We start from the raw sequence: 18,620 nt of genomic DNA on the forward strand, positions 1-18,620 counted from the left end.
TTCGAAGATGCTCTTCTGCATACCTCGATTGTAACAAGACAGTTAAATCACCTTTCTTCCCTATTCTCATGTTCTGTTGGAACTTCAGCAACCATGTCTTTGTGTCTGAATGAATTACATTGCTACCGTCTGATTGGGTGATAGTAGAACTTTGAGGCTTTCTAAATGTTTCCCCCTAGTATTTGGGGAAACCTTTTGGAAGGAACGTTTAAGAAATTTTCCCTAAAGGCTGTTTAAAGGTTCTTGTACAGCTACGTGTATAGCCAACAGGCATACAGGCTTTTAATATTATCTGTTTCACTGTGGGCATACCATGTTTCCAATATAATAATTAAATTAATTTGTTTTTATATTTCTTTTATTTAAAAAAAATTGAATACTTCTATTAAAATGTAAAAACCAAATCACTTATCAAAGGTGACTTTTATAGCTTTAATATTCTTCACGTTCAAAGAGCGCCCTCTGCTGACCAACGCAGGCGGTACACCATTTCCCACAATGCTGCTGCCGCACCAGCCCGGAAGTGAGACGTTTATTGACAATATGGCTGCCGAACTGGGTTTCGGATTTGCAGAAATATTTTAATTGACAGCGGTAGCCGTGGCTGCGACAATAACCCGTTTCCAGCTCAGGAGTGTACGCGACAGTTGCATTTGAATGAAGACAACCGCGAATCCACGGGATGGTGTCAGTGAGCTGAGGAAACGTCCAGAGTGTGAATCCCGTCATGTCGTTTTTCAAGAGGAAAGGTGAGGAAAAAGCTCCCGCTGAAGGCTGCAACGTCGACGGTAGCTAGCGCCGCGGAGAGGGGTGCCCGATAATATGTGACTGATGAGGTTGTCGGTGCATAAATTAGCCGTGTAAACTGAGGCGTTTGAGGGAATACGTTTCCTCCTTTGCCGCTGCTCCTTACTGCTTTTACATGATTAGCTTAGCGCTGGCCTCACTGCCCCCCCACCCCCCTTCCTGATTTATCTAACTTCATGTTAGCTGGGGTGGCATTGAATCCACCACAGAAACCTGCCACAAGTCTACATCAACGCCTTCCTGTATGCAGACATAATTCAGGGCTTCCAGAGCATCAAAGGAACACTGTTATCTGCTCCAAAGCAACGCTTGTGTCGAAATGTTCAATAGCAGCTAGCTAGCTCTGTTGAGGTATTTTCATACATACTTAACAAGCAAGATATGTCAGAAATATTACCGGTGACAGGTTGTGTCTCAGTCAGAGCTGTTAATTATCAAAAGGACACACGTTTCCTGTAACACATTTGGCTGTAGAGAACCTGGAGTTGGCTAATGCTAATTTTCAGTCACTATTGAGTAGAACCTAGATGGGCTGGGCCTGCGTTTTTCTATATTTTTTTTTGAACACAACGTGACAATGAATTTCAGTTCAAAGCCCCACAGTTCAACCTCTTTTGTGGTCATTGTGAAGGCTGGAGTCACACTGACAGGCGTCTTTTGTGTCTGATCTGCATCTTTTTTTTTAAAGTGGGTGGGCAAAATGTCAGATTCGCCACCACCTACAAATGAGCCCTTCTCTGAAACCCTGTCAACCAAACTGAAAATTATAACATTAAGGGGGATAGAGTAGGTGTAGCAAATACATTTGGAAAAGTAAGAAAGGACTTTATTTTTCTGCTGCACCATCCTACAACAGGTGACAACAGGTTTGTCTGACGCTTTTGATAGAAATCACACAATAAGAAAAAATATATAAAGGCCAGAGAGGCCATTAATAATGGAGTCAATAGAGCTCCCGTCTCATTTCCTTGGGAAGCCACCATAATAACTTCACTGCTGAAACTAGCCTGCGGTTTGGTATCCCCTAAAGATTAGTGGTTTTTCCTGGTGGCAGTGACAGTGACTAAAACAGCTGACACAGCAGATCACCAAAATGAGGAAATATAGACTTCACTTATCCATACCCAGAATGCTGCTCAGGATTGACAGGAAGTGAATTTGTTCCCTGTTAGGAGGAAGAATTTCAATGCCAAAAAAAGAGGAAGTGAAAGTTTTACTATTAAATTTGAATGCAATTTTCCACTAAGTCCCAGGCACTCTGTTCATACATTATTGTACGTTTTCTTTGTAGTTATTAAAGGTTTATTATTTTATGTAACTAGTTTTTCTTAATAGTAGCATCCATTTCACCAACCTGTCATTGTCCTGTAATAACATTTACATTAACATTACGTAAAAGCATTACTTCACTGTAGTTATTTGCATCATTGTGTTTTAGTCCAGTAGTGTAAAAATGACTGGGGTCCAGGCTTTTTAAAAACCATGTCGCTTCTCTGTGGCAGACAGCCTGTCGGTCTCAGCCAACATTGACTCTTGGTTGATACACACACACTCAGATATGGCTCCATCCCAAATGTCTCACATAAAGAGCATCTTCAGCTCCATTTGTTCAGGCCTCCCGGTCCATTTTGTCATGTCACTGCTTGAAACTGTCGCTTGGCCCAACCAAACTGCTTCATCCGGAGATATGAGTGTAGGGTCACTCTGATGAATGGTTGCCACTATGTCTGCCAGCATACACTCATTCCCCTGCAGGGTGCACACATCATTCTTTTTGGTTAATTTGACAGCTGCAGGGCTTTGGAATGGCTTCACATATCTGCTGTATTATATGCACTGTGTATTTTTCCGGGACAATCAGTAAATCTTGGTGACCTTCAGGTGTAAACTAGCATACAGTCATTTGAAGGAAAACCAGAACTGATAGACCAAGGTCACAAATTGTAGGACTCTAGTATAAAAGCCCTGACTGTCTGCACGCTGTAAAGCAGTGATTCTCAAACTGCGGTCATAGAGGCCGTGGATGACCATGGAATAATCTGAAGTTGAATGAGCTTAATTCATGTGGGGAAAGTAAGCAAAAAGATTGCTGATGATGCTCTTTGGAGCTTTTTAAAAAAATAATTAATAATTGATTTAGAACTGTGGGGTCTGTCCTACAAACTCTTTATCTTTGGAAGTGGAGGATGCTGGGAAAAGTTTGCGAATGACTGTGGTATATAAAGCAGGATGGACATTGTTTTCACATTTTAGAACCCAGTTTCGAGGTTTAACCCACATCTGTCAGCAGCAGTGTGGCCAGGTGGAGGAAAGCATATGTAAGGGCTAATTAACTATTAACACAGACTAACTCCACACAGTGTGAAACGACATTGCCATGATAACGACTAACAATGTTGTTGTTTTTTTGCCTTTTCAGTAGTTTTCAGTTCTGCAGATATCATTAAGCAGCCTTTCTTAGAAGTCTGTATTAGAGTTCAACAAGTGTTACAGAATCGTTGTTGTGGGAAACGCATCCCCACCACGCGACATCAACCCCTCAGTGAAATCTCATGTATTGATTCTTCACCCTCCCCGTATTATGATTCAGAACACTGCTTGCTTCTCCATTTCCAACCACTGCTCTCATCTTTCTCCCCACAGCCAAAAGCAAAGAACCTGAGAAAGGGACAGACGCTAAAGTCAATAGAGGTGAGTTCCTCTTTACTCTTGTGAGGTTATGGAAGGTTTGGTAGTTGTTGAAATGACACAGCTGTGTTTGGTGGCAATATAAGCACAAATATCCAGTGGTGTTGTTGTTTTGTTTGTTTTTTTAAATGTTTTTTGTGTTTTTTGATGCGCTTGTGTACCCTCGCCCACTTTGAGCTGACTTGGAAAAAAGTGCATCTCTGATTGCTCCGCCAGCAACATTACAGGATGGTCTTGAAATGTACCGTAAATGTCGGGCTATAAGCCGCTACTTTTTGCACAAGCTTTGAACCCTGCGGCTTTTAGTCAGGTGCGGCTTTTCTATGGATTGTCCATGATTTTTGTGATATCGTAAGACGATTTGTTTTGTGTGTTCCGCTGTTGTACGGCACTACGTTGCCTGGCGGAAGGATCGGGGTTCAAGAGTGGTTTGTTAGTCACATGTCCGTCCGCCAGGCAACGTAGTGCCGTACGAAGTAGCGCGAAAAACAAACTTCAAAGTAGCGCTACGCGTTCAGCGGGAGTCGTGGATGATGAGCGGCGATAAACTTGCAAGTTATGCCCAAAAAGCAAGTTATGCCCAACTCCACCGGTGGATTCTGACAGCGTGGAAAAGTGTGAAAACATCCACGATCACCAACGGATTTTGAAGGGCTGGACTGCTGCATGATGGAGAGGAGGACACCGCCACGGCCCTTCTGAGGGTGTTCGACTCTGACACTGACAATGAGGATTTCTTTGGTTTTGAAAGTGACAACGAAGGAGAGAAGAAGAGTGGATGACGAAGCCATCATGAGCCTGTTTGTATCCGACACTGGAGAAGAGGACTTTGGTGGTTTTAGTGCGCAGGAAGAAGAGAAAGATGGTGAATGACTGACTTTTCTTCTTGTTAAAGCTGTGTCACTGCACCTGAGCCTAAAAGGTAGGCCGAATCTATTGTTCTGGTGTGCTGTAGGTTATTGTTATGTACTACATGTGCAAATATGTACCCATAACTTGTTTTTCAAAATATTAATAAAAGTGATGTCTCCAAACAGCCATCTCTTTCCTGACAATTCCCTTTGTGCATATTCTCTTACATATGATAAGTCAACATTGAAACACCTGCGGCTTTTGGTCAGGTGCGGCTAATGTATGTACAAAACAGGATTTTCCCCTGATTTTAGCTTGTGCGGCTAATATTTAGGTGCGCTTTGTAGTCCGGGAAATACGGTATAACAGGATTACGTTTCCTCAAAGAAGGGCTTAGACTGTATTTAAAAGTTTGAAATGAATTCGCAGATCCAAAGCAACAGCAGCAGTCGGGAAGCTTGAGCTTAATTAAACGTGAAAAGCAAATCATTTACTTTGGCTTCATCCACTTCAAGCCACTTAAATTTTGTAATTACATTTCTAGAAATTATTATAACCTCTAGATGGCAAGTAGAGACAAACATGTGATGTGAATGCAAATAAATGGTTGCATTTATTATGTAATTGTAAGCCTTTTTCCTTCCTCTGGCTTTCCCTTATTCTTGAGGTTTGGCTGTGGAAAAACTGTTCTTATGTGGTGTTAAAAAGGTCTTAAATGATCACAGCTGAAAGATTCATAACTCTTTCCTTTGGTTTTTCTCTATCTTTAATCAGTGCTGGTTAAACTGTCTCGCGGACAGAAGCTGTAGCCTCTAGCTGCTAACAAAGCTCACAGCGCACAGTGAAACAAACACTGAGCAGTCTGTCTTCTCAAGCATCTGCCACAGCCTGAGGCTTTGTGTACACTATGAGCTTTTCCAGAAACTCTCACTAAAAGGACCCTTTCTTACAAATCACACTGTTGTCACACATTCAGGCCACTCAGAACATCAATGCTATTATATTCTTTTTCTTCTTTTAACTAAATTCTGTTTTCTCTTTTTCATCTTGTGCTCACAGCTCCAACCAGCCCTCAATCTCCAGGACTGAGGAACCACCATGCCATCCAGGAAGCTGCTGGGCCGAGCCACGTGGCCATCAGCGCCATCTCGGCCAACATGGACTCCTTTGCCCGCGGTCGCACCGCCATCCTCAAGAAGCAGCCGAGCCACATGGAAGCGGCGCACTTTGGAGATCTTGGTACAGAAGCTGCACTCATGAGCTTTTGCATCGTTTCCAATGATTGCAGAAAAACACCCAGAATAATATTTAGCTATAAAACGTTGTAGATTCAGAATCACAGAGACAGAATTTATTTTGGGTTTCTTTGAGTTTGATCCAGATGCAGGTTTGTTGTCCCTCTTTGGTTACAGTTATTAATATGTGTATATATAAGGATTCATTTATTTAGTCTGTGACCTTTGCGACAGTTTGAGTTATAACATGCTGCACACTTTGAAGGACCTCTCTGCTGTTCTGTACTTATTTGAATGCAATTTGGTTAAACCGGAGTTTTCCTCAGAAATGAATGCAAAAGGAAACAAGCATTAAGACTGACTTTGTTAACTTGCTCAGAAATTGTTTCCTTATCCCAGAGTTCAAAGTGAAGTTTCCTGGTTATATCGAGTTTCATACATAAAGAAACTTTTCTTAGTCATATATTACAAATAAAAGCAGACACGATCTCTCATTTAGGTGCTGAAACTGGAGATATGAAGCCTTTGTCTTTGAAAAGTAATTATACATTATTAAAGATAATTAATGTGTTGTTATTTGATAGATTAATTAACTGGTTCACAAAGGGTTCACATTGGATGTACTGAAACCAATACAGAAAAGCTCTGACAATCAAGAAAAACACTGCATAGAAAATAAATACAGTTTTTTAATAGGCTGTCAAAATTCAAAGGTAATTACAGCTGTCGTAAGCTCCTGTTTCTGGTGTTACAGCGATAGTACGCCTCTTGCGTCACTACAAGAGCAGAAACATCCTATTGTCTTATGCAAGTGGCAGTATTCCCTCATTAATCCTGTGAGCCACTCACTGGGCTACATGTATCAGGTATCGCGAGCACCCAAACATTCCTGTCAGCGTAAGGTTGGCCTTATCTTCTCAGGCAGTGACGTGAGGGCGAAAAATACTCTATAATTAGATTCTGTGTACGCTCCCCGGATGTCATGATATGGAGCGGTGAGCATTCACTGTAGTGACAGGAACTGTACGAGCAGGTGGGGTGTGCCGGACGGAGGTGGAGGAACCTGTGCTGCAGCTTAGACGACAAATTCTCAAAGAGACTTGCTGGGCAGTGGTGATTTCTGGTCTGTGGTTTCAACAGACTGGAGAAGAAAAGGAAGGAAGCATTAATGAGGGTGCGTCTAGGAGGCAGAGAGGCGCAGTTTCACAGTTGGATTGAGGGTTTGTGGCTTCTGAAGGCAGGGGCCATGAGGTTTTTTTTGTTTTGTTTTCTTTGCTAGTGTTTAAAATATAAAACAGGTACCACTATGACTGAAATTCAAAGTCATTCTAACAGACATTGAATTACTGTGAAAAGGTTGCAAATGAAACAGGAGCCTTTGATTATCCCGCCGTAGATGCCGGACTAGTTGCTGTGATTTCTAACAGCTTTCAGTGTTAAGGTGGCCGTGACTGTGTGATCTTTAAGAATCTAAAGAGGCTGACGAAAAGCACCACACACTGCGTGACACATCTTGAAGCACCATCTTGTTTTCAAAGAGCAAACTTAACACTGCCAAACTTCAGCCCACGCTTCAGACTAACTACAGCTGATGTGATGTGATACAAAATCCCGCAAGACAGTCGGGTGTCTAGTCAGGATGGATAATAGAGCACTCAGTTTGCTTAAACAGTCTCCCTTTGAAGCATTATTTAGCCAGATTACATCGACAGTCACTTCAGTTGCACATTAATGCAAATAACTAATGAGCTGGTCAGATGGGGTGCATTTAGGCATATAGACAACTGGCTGAAGTTCAAACTGAGCACCACAATGGGAAAGAAAGTTGAATTGAAGACTTTGAACGTGGCTTGTGATTTTTGGCAGGCTGATGTGAAGATTTTGAGAAACTGCTGATCTGCTGGGATTTTTCCAAACAACCATCTCAAGGGTCAAAAAAAGAGTTGATATCCAGAGAGCAGCAGTTCTCTGGGTAAAATGCCTTGTTTATGTCAGAGGACAGTGGAGAATGGCCTGACTGCTTTGAGATGACAGTAACTCAAATAACCACTTGTTACAACTGAGGTATGCGGAAGAGTGTCTCTGAGCAGATAAGCTAGAGTAGCTGAAGATCACGCTGGGTGCTACTTTCATCAGCTAAGAACAGGAAACTGAGGCTACGATTCACAGAGGCTCACCAAAGTTGGACAAAGGAAGATTGGAAAAACATAGCCTGGCCTGATTAGTCTCGGTTTCTGCTGATGCATTCAATTGGTAGGGTCACACAGTATGGTGTAAACAGCATTAAAGCGTGGATCTATCCTTTCATCAATGGGGCCAGCTGGTGGTAGTGTAATTGTGTGGGAGATTTTTGTTTCATGGTGACCTTTGAGATGTGGTGGAATGGAAAATTCACATCTAGGATGTGTAGTTGGCAGCATCTGTGTGATTCTATCATGTTGATATGGACCAAAATCTCTGAGTAATGTTTCCAGAATACCTGTAGACTCAGATTGGAGTTTGGAGCATGGTGGGATTGTACAGTCAAAGGTTGCTGTGGATGCCCCTGTAGTTGCTGACCACTTAATCCACGCATGACTGAAAGTATGGACAGGACACACAGATGTGTGCCTGTGACGCACGGTTGTGAAAATTTTGTCTGTGTTAAATCATCTGTTGCATAGTCTAGGACCAACTCCAGACAGAGAATGAGCTGGAAATTCACAAACCTTCAAAACAAATATCCAGGAGTTAGAATTCCCATCACGGCGCCCTTCAGCCAGGACCAAATGTTCAGAGAGAGCTGAACACAGAAAATCCTCTTTTTATCTTTCATTTCATGTTGCAGCTCCCATCAATATAGTGTGCACGTTACCTTTGAAGGTTGATGCTGTAAATAAGAATGTAGCCCACAGTCTGTTATTAAACTTGAGCACTTGAGTGAGTAATGTGTGTTCAAAGACAGTGTAAATCTCATTGTCATTTAAACGGAAGTGTTTAACAATGGATGGAATTTCTGCTGTTGTGAGTCTTTAAAAGCAGGCATTAAAGTGTATGCTGTGTAAATAGCATAAAGTAAATATAAGTGATTAAGATTTAATTTGTAGTATAAAGATGACGTAAGTTTTATCATTAATGAATGCACCTAAGTTGCCTGTTAATAAATGTGTTGTTGCTAAAATTTTACAGTTGAATCAATGAATTATGCTCTGATGTTCCAGGTCACTCCAGTGTGAACTATCAGCCCCAGGAGACGCGCTCTCGCATGTCCAAGACGGTTGAGCAGGCCCTTCAGGACAATGTCGCGATACCGCACTTCATGCATTTCATGGAACTACGAGGTGCAGACCACCTGGTTCGGTTCTGGCTGGAGGCTGAGAGGTTCCGCTCCACCAGCTGGTCACGTGTTAGAGCGCATAGTCTAAACTCTGTCAAACACAGCTCCTTGGCCGAGCCGGTCCCCGCGTCTCCAGACGGTTCAGAGCTCTCAGAACTCACCCAGAAAAAGCCCAATGTCCTTGCACGGCACAGTAACAGCGAAGGCTGTACAGTTCAGACTCAGCAGCGGGACTCATCCAGCACAGAAGCAGGCGCGAGACCCAATACGCCTCGAACAGCAACACCCAGCAGGCAGCCACCCTCCAGGTCGGGGACCCCCCTAAAGGTGCAGTCAAGCAGCACCCTGCGCGACCTCTCTGACACACTCATGAAAAGTGAGTCGCCTTTAAACACCTTTTTATCTTTACATTTGTTGTCTTGTTTACAGGTTTTTAACTTTCTTTGTGGATTCTATATTTTGACAGGGGAAATTATTTATTATTTTGATGGCCAACCAATCACTTTTCAGTATACTGAGAAATCTTCGTAAATGGCAGCTTTCCTATTTGTCTAAGATTGAAGACCTTAATGTGGATTTGTCAGATCTGTCCAGTACATTTCCTGATGCCGCCCCTCCCTGAGCCTGGTTCTGCTGGAGGTTTCTTCCTGTTAAAGGGAGATTTTTCCTTCCCACTGTTACCAAGTCCTTGCTCAGAGGAGGTCATTTAATTGTTGGGATTTTCTTTGTATTATTGTAGAATCTTTACTTTGCAATGTAAAGGGCCTTAAAGCAACTGCTGTTGGGATTTGACACTATATAAATAAAACTGAATTGTATCCTTTGATGCTGTGGCAAAATTGGTACATCAGTAAACTGAAAATGCTACAGTGACCTGTAATGGAAGTGGACACCGAACTGTGTCAGGAGAATGGGGTTGGCGCATTGTGCAAACTTGTCCTTTCTCACGTGTAGCTTATGGCAGGAGAAAATTCAGAAACTTCAGAGACATTCTCAGTTCTGTGAATACTCACTTTGGTTTAGGCTAGGGTGCTGCACACAGGACATCCACTCACTTTCCATGATGTCAACAAACCGTTATCTGCTCTGATCTCACACGCACCGTCTCAGACATCACACAGACTTTGTAGAAGGAGCTGACAGCTTTAAGACTGGTTACTGTCCTTGTGTGTTCTTGCATGCAGTTCTTTGATTAATGTCAAAGATGGTACAGGGCTGCAGTGGATGAAAATGGCTTTACATTAGAGCACTGATTTCCAAGGTGTTGGCTGGGACCCCCTAGTGGGTCTTGAAGTTATTGCAGGTGGGCCATCATAGATACTTTACAATTTGAAAACTTGTATTTTAGTTTAGAATTAGCATAAATAATTAGGTTACTTTATTTAAAACTAATAAGTTTTGAAATTAACACAATTTCACAAAGAAGAAAACATGTTATCTTGGTATTGTGTTTTCACATTTTCAGTCTTGCTTAAATTTGTAAATGGTGCCATTAGGCATTTTTCTGAAGAGCTCGGGATGAAACAGCAGGTCTGTGTGAGGTCACATTGGTCACCACATTAAAGGTTTGAGTGGCATTCTTAAGCATGTCATCTCGTCCTCTTCGTCCGCACTGGTTTAATGACATTGTGTGAGCATGATTAGTGCCCTCAGCTGTTTATTTTCATGACCCAGCTTGTGAAAATTTCATAAAAGCAGTGGGTGGAATTGTACACTTGGTTTTTACCATGACGGAACGAGACCAGCAGCCTGAAACAATTTCACTGTGTGCACAGGCAAAGACATGTGGGCATTAGATTGATGCATTAATTGGTAATTCAGACTGACCACCTGGAGGAAGAGCTTTACTTGAGCATCAGTTGAGAGATAATTTGTGTGTTTTGCAGGTATAGAAAAAGATGCTGTTACTATCTTCACCAAGTACATCTCTCCAGATGCTGTGAGGCCCATCCCCATCACAGAACAGATCAGAAATGACATAGTTGGTAAGACCACAGATGTTGTCTCTCTATTTTTAATACAGCACATTATGGTCCATCTGTTCAAAAAGTGTGTGTGTGTTTGTGTGTGCATGTGCGCGCAAGTGTCCTCACAAACAGCTTCTTCCTCTGGGCCATTCGGACTGTATGTTCTGTCCACTATGCCCCCACACCCCACCCCTGCCCATCCACTTCACTAATCTGAGCCATGGTCTGAGTAACCCCCATCACTCAGGCCACTCGCATACAGACTCAGACCAAGTCTTTTCTTTGCACTACTTCCAAGCACTTTGCAACTTGTTCTCCAGTGTGTGCCTTTCTCTTGATTTGTATCAGTCTCTCTTTATGGTACATATTTCTCCTATTTGCTATTTATTCATGCTGTCTACCATTTACTCCTGCACAGTTGGTGTGGAGCATCCACAATTTCGTTGTACATGTACAATGACAATAAAGGGTTATTCTATTCTGCAGTAAGTCTTCTATTTTAAATGTGATCCTGGTGTGTGACAATATCCGCTCTCTTCTGTTTTGTGTAGCTAAGATTTGTGGAGAAGATGGCATGGTGGACCCAAACTGCTTTGTCATTGCACAGTCGGTAGCCTTCGCTATCTTGGAGCAACAGTGAGTTTCTGTCCATTCATTTCCAAGAGCAGTTAATATTCGCAGCACGTTTTGACGTTAAGATTAAAGCCCGCCCCGTGCCCCGTGTCGTTTCGCCATCCTGTCTTCCACATTGCTGCACTATTCACCTCCCACCTGCTTTCTGATTTCCAGGCACTTTAGCGAATTCCTGCGGAGCCATCATTTCTGTAAATACCAGATTGAAGTGTTGACTAGTGGCTCTGTGTTCTTGGCTGACATCTTGTTCTGTGAGTCAGCTCTTTTCTACTTCTCTGAGGTGAGTGGTGCTACTGGTTCCTCAAACATGATTTATTTGTACCTGATCATTACACATTTCCACACTGTTTCAGTTAGAAGAATGACAGTTTTCTAGCTATAACACACAGAGTCTGTGCCTCCTCTTTGCTCTGTACACCTTTCCATACAGACAGGAAACTAAACTGAAGACAGTAAACACAAGAAACCCGTAGATGCTCCTGTTACAGTGTCACTGATATGATACAAAACTCCATCCACAAAGAAAGAGTAAACATTTAACAAAAGATGTCCTGTCAGCATATACACAGTGAGGTTCACTAGAATTTTCTCTCTTCTTTGTTTTCCTTCTCATAGTTCATGGAAAAGGAAGAAGCAATGAATGTACTGCAGTTCTGGTTGGCGGCAGACAACTTCCAGAACCAGCTAGCAGCTAAAAAGGGCCAATATGATGGCCAGGAGGCTCAAAATGATGCCATGATTCTCTACGACAAGTAGGTCCTCTGTCTGTGGTTGTAAGATGTTATTGTGTCTGATTTAACCAGTTACTTTTTCTAAAAGTGTGGAGATTGACTTTATTGTTGGAAGTTGCTGTCATGTTGAGGTCATTCTTTCTTTTGAGTTTGAGAATATAATTGTAGGAGGAAAGTAATCTAAGACTCTTTCAGTGTTTTCTTTTGTTAAAAGGTTGCTCCTCTTTGTTTCCTTCGTCATTCATTTTCAGTCCAGATTTCACCTAAATCTATCAAGTTATCATCAAATATGAGTTTTAAGAGTAGTGTGCGCTCAGTAACGGTGTTTCATTGAAGACCTTCATTCCTGGTGTGATTAAATCGGTGTGTTTTTATCTTTGGGTACATTATTTGGTGATCAGTGACAGTGAATCAGCAGCAGTGTGTCTGCACACGGTCAGGTTGAAGGAGGGTTCAGCTGTACTTGTGTCTGACTAGTCTGGAGTACACTCTGCCTGCTAGCCTTGTAAGCCTAAAATTATAAAACTAGTATTTGAAGCTTATTAAATTATTTCTGTTTTGTTATTTTAAAGTGAAGTCTTTGGACCATTTTCTATTTACATATGTGAGAGGAAGCTTTACATCTAGTGGAGCTGCTGCTGACAGTAGGTGGGGCAAGTTGTGGGAGCATGCAAATGCCATTACAAAACAAATTTTAGTAGTCAAACAAACATTTAACTTATTTCAAGACCAAACATATTCAGATTTTCCGATTTGGGTATGTTTGTACTGAGATCCTGAGCTTTAAAATTGAAAGTTTACAGAAAAGTTTGCTGATGGTAGTTAAACTGTGATATGCAAACGGCAGTAATGTCTCCACGCAATGTTTCAGACACGGTTGATGTCACGTTAGTTTGGAACTGACTCAATGTAAAAGTTCAGTAAATGAGAATGTTATATAGGCTAGCAACTAATCTTTTCCACTTGTTGCCAAAAAAAGGCCACAGTGATGACAAACGGCAATTTGATTTGGATATTTCGCCAATGGGATCGGCTGTATTGTCCAATTCAGCAACTTGCTAGCACACACATTCTCTTGGACATGTAGTGGTTTCAGAGTTCACCAGTGGCGTATTTTATTTAGCAGAACAAAATCTCGGAAGCTCATATTTATCTTTGACCTAATTTCAGGCATCTTCACAAAAACAAACCACATATAAATAGTCCTAAATTCAAAAATCCTAACACATTTCCAGGTATTACGATTCGTTCCTGCAACACGGTTCTCATAAAACTAACACAGGCAGTTGTCAGACAACCTAACATATTGACCTAAGATTACAGACCTAGACTTTGGTTTAACTGGAATTGTGGGGCATAAGGAAGAGGCTGACATCATCTGTTGAAATACGAAAAAATTAATTATTGAAGATCTTTGTCTTTCTTAGACTTTATGTACTGCACTCTACTTGGCATTTATGAAGATTAGTCTGTCAGCCATGAAGAATTGAGATGTTTTAATGTGTTGGTTGATATTCAGTGGAGGCTTTCCACCAGGCTCACAGTAAGTTAAACTGTGCAGATAGTTTGTTTCTCTTAGTTAAGGATGAGAAGGTAAAAGTCCAGTAATTCATCTATAGTGAGATGACAGTAGTGGAATCTTGCACTTTCCTCCTCTTAGCTTCAACTTTGTTATATTTGCTGGGAGCTATTTTGCTTGAATTGTAATTATTTTTCTTCATAAATGTCACCTTTTTGCACACTAATTAGTTTACAGCGTCACGCTAAATCATCTGCGCTTTATAGAGTAAGATTTAAAAGTCTTGAGGTTTTGTCTGAATTGTTCAGTTTTGATTAATATCTTAAAAAAATGGCGCCCTTTTCTGAAGCTCTTTGCATATTCTTCTATTATCCCTTCAGGTATTTCTCACTCCAGGCTACCAACCCTCTGGGCTTCGGTGACTCTGTGCGGATGGAGATAGAGTCAAATATCTGCAGAGAGGGAGGGCCACTGCCTGACTGTTTCACCACTCCACTCAGACAGGCTTGGACAACCATGGAGAAGGTCAGATCATCTGATAGAAAAACACGACAAGGTCTCGGTGTTTAGGTTTTCTCCTAAGGATAAAGGGATGATGAAAATGAAACACTAGAAGAGAAGCATGTGAAGGCCTTATTTAATTAGGTTTGTGAATTGAATAGGATCCTCCATAAAGGTTTTTTTGTTGCAAGTCACTGACAAATCGTCCCATTACACCACTGATAAATGCTTCTGGTTTTGGTTAATGAAAGGAAAGCTGAAAACTGTTGTTAGAACATAAAGGTCAGAAGGGAATCTCTGTAACTTGTGCCCAGAAATATATCAGAAAGCTCATTAATTTCTCCCAGAGTTCACCCTGCTTTGCATTCGTTCAGGTCTACATGCCAGGTTTCCTGTCCAGCAACCTTTACTACAAATACCTGAGTGACCTCATCAATTCAGTGCGGGCCGATGAGTTTGTGAATGTCAGCACTCCAGGTCAGGGCGGACCGATGGACAACGACCGCTCAAGTTCAAATGTCAGCGAGAGTTCTCACACTCAGGTGACCCACACCTTCAGCCCCTGCAGGGATGTCTGCTGACATTTAGACCTGTCCCGCCTCATTACACGGATAATAAAGATATTTTTATTAATGTCAAATGTTCATGACCATTCATGTCATTTAGTCTTACACAACAAAACAATGTAGGGATGGAGATATAACGATGCCAAATAACATTTTATATAAGTGCTATCTGTAATGCTGCTAAAAATGCTGTTCATGGTCTGTTCACTGCAGCAAAGTGCCAGAAAGGCAGCAATCAAAATCCTTAAAAACTTTGACGAGGCGATAACGGTGGACGTTGCCAGCCTGGACCCTGAGACCCTGTACCAGCGGCCGTACGCTGGGTGAGTGTTTGTGCCTCTATCCAGTGACAGAAAATGTTAATCTTTTCAAAGATTAACTGTTGCTTGATTCATGGTTTTGTGTTTCCTTGCTGTTACCTTCGCTTTTCTCTCCTTTTATGTTCCTTTGATTGCTGTTTGGATTTAGTGCTTGTACGTGTTTTGTTGTTATTGACTCCGTCGTAGGGTTTTATGAGCGTGCTTTGAAAAATCATGTGCAGAAATAAATCAAGAGAATGATCTTATTGAAAGACAGAAGTTTAGTCTGGGAGATTTGCTTTTATCCCCTTGCTGAAATTACAGTTGTTGAAGGGCTTACGCACACCCTCACACCAGTGCTGGGATGGTGTGTGTTTGTGTGCGGATGTGCCTGAGGCTCCATTTTGTCCTGTTTGTCTTCTCAGAAGGATGACATTTGGGAAAGTGAATGAGCTGGGCCAGTTTATCAGGGAGGCAGAGCCAGAGCCGGATGTGAAGAAATCCAAAGGTATGATACGGTCACACTTCTCTCACCCTACACTCTGTCATATTTTTATCTGCTTTCTCCTTGCCATGAAAGTCATGAATATAAATCTCATCTTCTTCCTATAGCGCATAGTGCTCTGAAATATTTAGCAACTTTTCCCTTATTATAGATTATAAAAAAACAAAACAAAAACAGCTTCACTACTTTCCGGGTCCAGCGGGATAAAAATCTTAGCTTATTAGAGTGCCGTCTATAGGATTAGAACAGGGTATGACAAACTGACTTCTTACTGATTAAATATTATTCATGTGTTAATGAAGGAACTGGAGATTAATTACTTAATGACTTAACTTTGATAATCCTTCTAAAATGCTAAGATTAGCCTTCAGTTTTTAGCCATGTTAATGATTTCTGCTTAGCAATGAAGTCATCTTGTCTTCTCACTCCTCTCACTTAGGTTCCATATTTTCTCAAGCCATGAAGAAATGGGTCCAAGGCACCTCGGATGAGGTGAGATTGCACTATGCTGAGTTATCATAAATGATTAAATAGCTCGAAGCCCATAGCAGTGCTTTCTCAGTGGTGTGTATAAAACGTCACATTATACCAGTCCATTAAAGAATATAAATAGAATGCATTGTGTGCACTGTGACCAAAGGCCCAGGAGGAGATGGCGTGGCAGATTGCCAAGATGATTGTCAACGACGTTGTTCACCAGTCAAACCACGACAGCCCCGGCAAGGCCACCAAGGTACGCAACCACACTCAGCAGTCTCATTCCTGCGTTCATGTGGGATAACTGCAGGTTCTCTTAAGTGTCTTTTTCTGTCTGTCTGCAGTTATGACCCCACTGAGGAGCCAAAGGACTGTCACTCCCTACAGATTCTGGCCAAGCCAGTGATAAACAGTACACAGAGTTCACACTGCAATGAACTGCATTACTCTGAGAAAGAACAAGGCATTTTATCACTTCTCCAACCACCAGGTGTGCATGTGTGCGTGTGTGTGTGTGTTCGTGTAGCTGAGAGCTTGGATGAGTGATTGTTCACACTTGGGCTAATAGAAAACTTGAAGTACATCATTGTTCCACTCTTCCTGCTCCATAACACTATAAAGGTACACGTGTTGAGAGTAAAGCAAAGTGCATCAGACTGGAGGAAGGAAACTTTTGGCATTACCAGGAGAAGCTGCAGCATGTCAGTCAACACTCTCACTTTTGTCTTATCTCGGACCTGCGGAGGATGCAACAATAGCAACGTTTTGTTCACTACTTGATGACACACCTCCCCACGCTTTTTATAACCATTCCTTGTTTTTACATGAACTTCTGTCTTTTGGTCAGCCGCTTAAAGGGTTGTTGGTTTGGAACGTTGTACAGTTTTTGCATACGCTTCCATGAGGCTGCCCAGAGAGGCATTGCCAGCTGTTTACTGGTGTTAGCTGATGTAGCTTTACTTGTTTGGTACTGTACAACATCTGGAAATGTTACAGTGAAGAAGAGTGGATTCAGTTCTTGGACTTGTGGACCTTCTGTATAAATATCCTGGCACCTTTACAGCGCATAGAAGAAAATACTCCCAGTTTTGTTGGAAAACTCCAAAACTCCTCGTCCTAAATGTTCTGTGTATAAATATCTATTTAGATTTCTGGTTTACCCCAAATATTAATGTTAATTTTTTATGGTGATTGCTGATTTTTTTTTTCTTTTTTTTTTTTGTTGTTTTTTTTTTTTTATATGTCACTGAAACAGACTTCAGTGATGAGCAGACTGTTTAACTGGATGGTGAAATAAATGATTTTTTTAAAAAGTTTTTTTTTGAGCCTTACCAAGATGTGGATAAGAACCAGAACAGACTCTTGGTACTATGTACCACTAATGACATCTATGTGTACTTAATCTATAATATATTTAAATTGTGTTTGATTTAAATACATATATTATGAAACTTTGTCTGTCTATCAATTATTTTTTCTTCCGCTGACATAATTTGACTACATTAATGTTAAAATGTGGGAAAAGATAGCCAATCCTTGTGCCAACACCCATAGACAGTTATCACCTCTGACCAGGTGGGGGCAATGTTGAATATGCTGTTATGTTTAGGGTAAAACTAGAAACGAGGTGATGTATTTTTTTCTTCCTCTATTAGGAGGCATTCTGATTTTTATTATAACATGTCCAGGAAAATGCAACAATTAAAAACTATAAACTACAGCTGAAGGGGCTCAAAAAATAGCCTGTTAGTGCAGCATTTCATATCTTTAATTCATTTTAGTAGTGGATCTTATTGGTGGTTAATCACATAGAGTTAAGTCGAAGATAAAAATCAGCGTGAAACAGGCTCTCATGTTGTCTGGGGAAATAAACTTTACAGATGCTTCCTGGCCAGTCCACGGCACGGTCTGCAGGCGGTTTAAGAAGATCTTGTGGAATGAAAACTTGCACGTGCAGAGGCAACGCCCACCTCAAATACACAAAACCCCCTCCCCTCCTCAGCTCTGACCGGTAGGGGGGTTGTTATGGTAACTGAGGGACAGAGTCCTGTTACCTTGCGTCAAGAAGTAACTACAATGACCACCTTCAGACTATATGAATGCTCAGGGTCAGTTTGACGGGAAATAAAATGTGCCTGAGACCGAAAATATTTCATAATATTATTCACTGTTTTATTATAATTTTGTGTGGTGCACAGAAAATAAAGTACAAGGCGCATTTTATTCAGCTACCTGCAGACAGACGGCTTTTAGGCAAGTTAAGGAAACAAAAGCATCGGAAATGAAGCGCTCTCCCTTCAAAATAAAATCAGTATTAAAAGCTATCAGTCTGAAACTTGGCATCATTTGGCGTCGTGTTCCTAAAATTAGCACAAGGACATGTACATTTTATACCTATTTAGGTCGTGCTATTTTCTGTCAAAATTTATCATTTCATAAAAGCTCTGGAAAATGCGTCCATTTGTATATGACGCATAGTAATTTTGTCTCCTCTGTTGCACTCTAAAAAATATATGAGACTAAT

General features: G+C 41.3%; 1 protein-coding gene across 1 annotated transcript; it reads left to right on the forward strand.

Moving 5' to 3' along the window:
- The first annotated feature begins 505 nt into the window (after positions 1 to 505).
- akap10 (A kinase (PRKA) anchor protein 10) lies at positions 506 to 17,551 on the forward strand. The gene is made up of 15 exons (XM_082549589.1): positions 506 to 749; positions 3,451 to 3,498; positions 5,407 to 5,586; positions 8,783 to 9,274; positions 10,785 to 10,883; positions 11,417 to 11,501; positions 11,655 to 11,778; positions 12,114 to 12,250; positions 14,129 to 14,273; positions 14,624 to 14,791; positions 15,029 to 15,138; positions 15,540 to 15,622; positions 16,059 to 16,111; positions 16,260 to 16,352; positions 16,441 to 17,551. The coding sequence occupies exons 1-15, from the start codon at positions 728 to 730 to the stop codon at positions 16,444 to 16,446; spliced, it is 1,845 nt and encodes a 614-aa protein (XP_082405715.1). The 5' UTR covers positions 506 to 727; the 3' UTR covers positions 16,447 to 17,551.
- Positions 17,552 to 18,620: the final 1,069 nt, after the last annotated feature.

This window comes from Aulonocara stuartgranti (assembly GCF_965226115.1).
Source record: "Aulonocara stuartgranti genome assembly, chromosome: 10".
NCBI lineage: Eukaryota > Metazoa > Chordata > Actinopteri > Cichliformes > Cichlidae > Aulonocara > Aulonocara stuartgranti.

Bases quoted from the DNA above. Each gene is read 5' to 3' on its own strand.
- akap10 (XM_082549589.1), top strand. From the start codon at position 728: ATGTCGTTTTTCAAGAGGAAAG. The intron at 5,587-8,782 runs GTACAGAAGCTG...CTGATGTTCCAG, and splicing joins GGCGCACTTTGGAGATCTTG to GTCACTCCAGTGTGAACTAT. The intron at 15,139-15,539 runs GTGAGTGTTTGT...TTGTCTTCTCAG, and splicing joins TACCAGCGGCCGTACGCTGG to AAGGATGACATTTGGGAAAG.